The 4,705-nt window shown below is 40.1% G+C and overlaps 1 protein-coding gene across 1 annotated transcript; it reads right to left on the minus strand.

Annotated features, from left to right (window-relative positions):
• Positions 1-2,135: 2,135 nt before the first annotated feature.
• On the minus strand, positions 2,136-4,492 carry LOC115244771 (son of sevenless homolog 1-like). The gene is made up of 4 exons (XM_029822700.1): positions 3,796-4,492; positions 3,008-3,271; positions 2,784-2,867; positions 2,136-2,674 (listed from the first exon to the last, which is right to left on the minus strand). The coding sequence occupies exons 1-4, from the start codon at positions 3,901-3,903 to the stop codon at positions 2,576-2,578; spliced, it is 555 nt and encodes a 184-aa protein (XP_029678560.1). The 5' UTR covers positions 3,904-4,492; the 3' UTR covers positions 2,136-2,575.
• Positions 4,493-4,705: the final 213 nt, after the last annotated feature.

Genomic DNA, 4,705 nt, shown 5'->3' on the forward strand with positions numbered 1-4,705 from the left:
AAAAAAAAAAAAAACGGAGCAGATCTCGATATGGGAGTATCATTATAGTCGACTTCTTCGGGTTCAAGGATCGAAGGTCGATTTCACGTTCGATCTCTGATCTTCCGGGTGTCATCCCGACTCGGCTGAGGCACGGCACCACCATATAGCTCCTGTATCGAAGCAGCGCGTAATTTTAGTCCGAGACAGATCAGGTGTTACGAGGGTCCGGGAGCGTATTAATCATTCTGAATGTACGTGCGCGAACCGGAGGAGAGGAAGGAACAAAGCTGGTCTCGGAGACTGTGCGGCGGAGGCTTGTACGCGAAACTGGTATCCATAATACGCTTATCTCGCGATCAGCCGCGACTTTAAGCGGCGTGCATATCGCCGCCGATGCACCCAGACCCGGTTGCATATTGGGACTCCGTAATTACGGAGTCTCGCTCGCCTGCTCCTGGACCTCCCTCTCGTCTCTCCCTATCTTACATTCCGGTACATTCCGGCTATTCTCCGCGCTTAGGTCTGGTTAGAACGTGCCATGCCGCCACCTGTACCCGCCAGACGCAACGGGGGTCTTATATGGCAAAGGCTCTCCTCTGATCTTCCATGCCACGCGAGGTCGTGCGGATGCATTTTGCACGAGAGCCGCGCGAAAACGACCGCCCCGTCACGTGTGTCTGTGTACGTACGTATGTGTATGTGAGTTTCCTTTCCTTTTTTCCCTTGCATTATTGAGTCTCGCGAGTTAGCCGTTTGCTCGCGCTCTCTCGCAGCTGCATGACGGGCGGTCACGAATGCGCCACTGAACTCGCGTTAATTCGTATCGTACATTTTATAGCATAGTTCTTGTAGAGAGTAACTGGATGTTATTAACTTCACTGTAATCATGTAAGTTTCTTTCTCCTTATACAGAACGCGCGCGAGGACTATATATGTCAACGATCATTTTCATAGCTTTAATGTTACACACATGACAATAAATCTTATCTTTCAATTAATTTTTAATCGGCATTTTAGTTTAATAGAATTTTAACCCGTAAAGCCCGAATATATTATATAAATACTCTTTTGTTGTTTAATTACATGTATTTGTTTTATTCTATTTTTTATAAAATTTTTTTACAAAAATTATTTTTTTTGTATTTTTGCTAGAATCAAAAGTTGCGACAGAGCAAAAACAGAAAATAATATAATATCGCTATATATATTTTCTAATGGTCGATTTCATGGGACGGTACGGTTAGACGGGTTCATCGTACCTGGCGCAACCCTGAACTTCACACTTACCGCAGTGCGTTAAAGTGATATAGGACTATGGCGGTGACAGTGCAGACTGGTATTAAATTCGCTAACGAACGTTACGTGGTTTATAATCGTTTAACGGGTTGAAACATAATGATTACACGAAGAATTATAGGTCATCGTATACTGTCATCGATGACTTCAGGCGCGTCTCTGGTCGTCGCGGATCACTTCTTCGTGATCTCAGAAATCTTTTATCTAATGCTAATCGAAATCTCTGAAAATCTATATTTTCATAGAATATATGATGTACAAAGATATCAAAACAACAAAAGAATGTGTTTATATAATATTAGGTCTACCGGAAAGTTTTGTCCGTTTTTGGAATAAAACAAAATACAAATTTTTATTATCGTCAATAAACTTTATTAAATAATGTAATTGCCATTATTCGGAGAAGTATTGTCAGCAACTGGATAATTTAAATACAGCAGTCCATGAAAAGAGGCCGGCGATGTTCAATAGGAGGAACATCATACTGCATCATGATAATGCTAGGCCACATGCTGCTTTGGGGACTCGTCAAAAAATTGCAGAACTAGGCTGGGAAATTCTGTCGCATCCACCATATTTCCCGGACTTAGCACCCTCCGACTATCATTTGTTTTTGTCCTTACAAAATTTTTTGAGGGGCGAGAAATTCAAAAATGAAGAAGATATCAAATAAGCATTGGTTCAATTTTTCGCATCAAAAGATAAAACATTTTTCGAAAATGGGATATGCAAATTGCCCTCACGCTGGCAAGAAATCATTAATAATAATTGCAATTACATTATTTAATAAAGTTTATTGACGGTAATAAAAATTTGTATTTTGTTTTATTCCAAAAACGGACAGAACTTTCCGGTAGACCTGATATATATTCTCAAATAAACTAAATGTATAAGGCAAAAAGATTATTTCGGATCCGTAATCGAACAATAAGCAAGCCATTACTAGCAAGATATCATATTTTTCTACTGCATTTACTTTCTATTTAATGCGCAATGTAATACCACTTGTATTAATCAATTTCTATATAAGCTCTTCATAATATATCATTGTACATAAAAATATTTTACAGACCAAATATTGAATCGGAATAAGGTATTACACAATATAAACTACATTATTAATATCACAATTATAGTGTGTATCAATATATGTTATGTCTATGTTTTCAATAGTTCATATATATGTACATCAATATACTCAAATTGATTGTAAAAAATGTAAATAGTAAAATATGATACAGAGTGTACATTGATCGATTAAGATGCAATACAGAGATACAACACAGATTGTATGTTTCTACAAACAACGTCTTACCATATCTGCGTACATTGCAACTCGTATATCTTCGCACGAAATCTCTACATGGCGAATATTCTTCACATAATTCCCAGCTAACTGAAAAAAGAAAGAATAATTTTTCATTTTCTTAAACGATACCATAGAATAAAAGGAACAAACAGTAGATTTAAAGTAATTTAATTTTGCAATAGAATAAGTTACCAACCTTCAGAATATCAGCGGAAATATATTCCAAAACCCCAACTACAAATAGACTAACTTGTGAATCAATTTTGTGCTGTAATACTTCCTATTAAAAAAGAATTACACATAATTAATTAAACATAATTAATTAAATCAATTATACACAATTTTGACTCTATAAGATCTGTATACTTTACAATTTGCAAATATACAAATATATAAATTAAACATTGTATAGATATGTACTTTTTGTAGTAATTGATGAATCTTGTCGACGGGTAGCACTAACGGCGACTTTTTTTTTCCTTTCTCTAATGCATCCCTTGCATCACGCAGCGCCCATCTGTCAATGGGAGTAGGAAATGTTCGTCTTACTCTTTCCTCTACATCTTGGGGGGTTTGAGGAGGTGGATGTCCACAAAGCATGCCTAGCATTCTTAAAATTAAACTCTCCACATAATCTAACGCATCTTGTCGAGCTTCGAGACTAGGATGTACTTGCTCTAGTACCTACAAAATTAACAATTTTCTTTGGCAATTAATGTAAATATCTACCCACATTATCAGGCAATTGCTGTTGGCCCCCCCCAAAAAAAAATAAATAAATGAAGATATGCTTATATATCGTAAAATTAACAATACTTTGAATACATCGTCGAGCGAATTTTGACAATCGTAACAGAGTATAATTTAAAATATCTATGATTATAGTTGCCGAATTTGACACAAGTACAGCGCGTAATTGAAAAATCATATGGTGGTCACGCACGCAGCGATGACGTCGGTCGGTGCCAATGATCGATCCAGCCCCGATGCAAAATCATCGGAACGAAAAATGATCGAACGAACAAAAAAAAAAAGAAAGAAAGAAGAAGAGGCAGGGATGAACTCTGAAGGGGATAGAACGGGATGGGGATAGAAGACGAGAAAGCGAAATGTAAGGATATAGAGAGAGAAAGAGAGAGAGAGAGAGAGAGACAAGGATCAAAGTGGAGGAGACAAAATGGGAATCGTGCAAACAACGATGCGTGTACCTTACGTAGGGAGTTGACAAACACTCCCTTCCACTTGGCAGCGTTCTCCTCTTTCTGAAAGTCGTAGCCTGGCGGCTCGCCCACCACTGACGCCGGCGATGAAAACATTTCACCGTGCTCGAGGAATCACCCACATACACGCACGCACATACACACACACACTTAGTGCGCTTATCTACAGAAGGAACCGGAAAGCTACGGAGAGTTCATGAAATTTCCAAAGAGAATCGGTCCGTTTCATTTCCCGGAGCAGTCTCTCCGTCCCGTTTTCACATTGAGTGCTCTCTCTTCCTCTCTCTCTCTTTCGACGTTCGATAGCTAAACCGCCCGATTGTACCCTCGCGCTGATCTCGCGCTTGTTGCTCTCGGCAGCGTCACCAAGGCCGGACCGAGCGTGCCAAGAGTCCGAGAACTCCGGCACTGATGCATCTTTACAAACACGCCCTTCACTCTCGGTTAATCCCTCCGTTGGAATTCACAACTGACACCAGCGGGTAATATCACCAACGGCTACCATTGCACCACTCTAATAGTCAGAATAGTAAGTCTCGCGCGAACGTTCGCCTCGCTTCCTCCCCCGCTTCGTCCCGACTGGCAGCACCATTCGCCATTCGCTTCACTTCCTCGCGTCCTCGCTCTCTCGTATCGTCTAGTCTCGTCGTGTTTCGTCTCGTTTCGTTCCGTCAAGTTTTCGCTCTCTTGCTCGATCGATAAAGTGAGAAATGCGATACCGCATCATTGTGCGATACGAAATCCGAGTGAAGGAGAGTCGACCCGCAAATCGATAGCGTCGAGAGAATCGAAACGATCTCTCGTAGCTTCGAATTCGAATCGTGACCGTGCTATAAATTGCTCGCTATATTTAGACCATATACAGGGTGTCCCAGATCATCCGTACACCCCTTTTAAA

The sequence above is a fragment of the Formica exsecta genome, unplaced genomic scaffold (genome assembly GCF_003651465.1).
Source record: "Formica exsecta isolate Colony F162 unplaced genomic scaffold, ASM365146v1 scaffold863, whole genome shotgun sequence".
Classification (NCBI taxonomy): domain Eukaryota; kingdom Metazoa; phylum Arthropoda; class Insecta; order Hymenoptera; family Formicidae; genus Formica; species Formica exsecta.

What these genes read in the sequence shown, in the direction of transcription:
- LOC115244771 (XM_029822700.1), bottom strand. Translation starts at nt 3,903, where the DNA reads ATGTTTTCATCGCCGGCGTCAGTGGTGGGCGAGCCGCCAGGCTACGAC. An exon ending in TTCATCAATTACTACAAAAA is followed by an intron (nt 2,868 to 3,007) that starts GTACATATCTAT and finishes CTTTTTTAATAG; the next exon opens with GAAGTATTACAGCACAAAAT. An exon ending in TTTCCGCTGATATTCTGAAG is followed by an intron (nt 2,675 to 2,783) that starts GTTGGTAACTTA and finishes TTCTTTTTTCAG; the next exon opens with TTAGCTGGGAATTATGTGAA.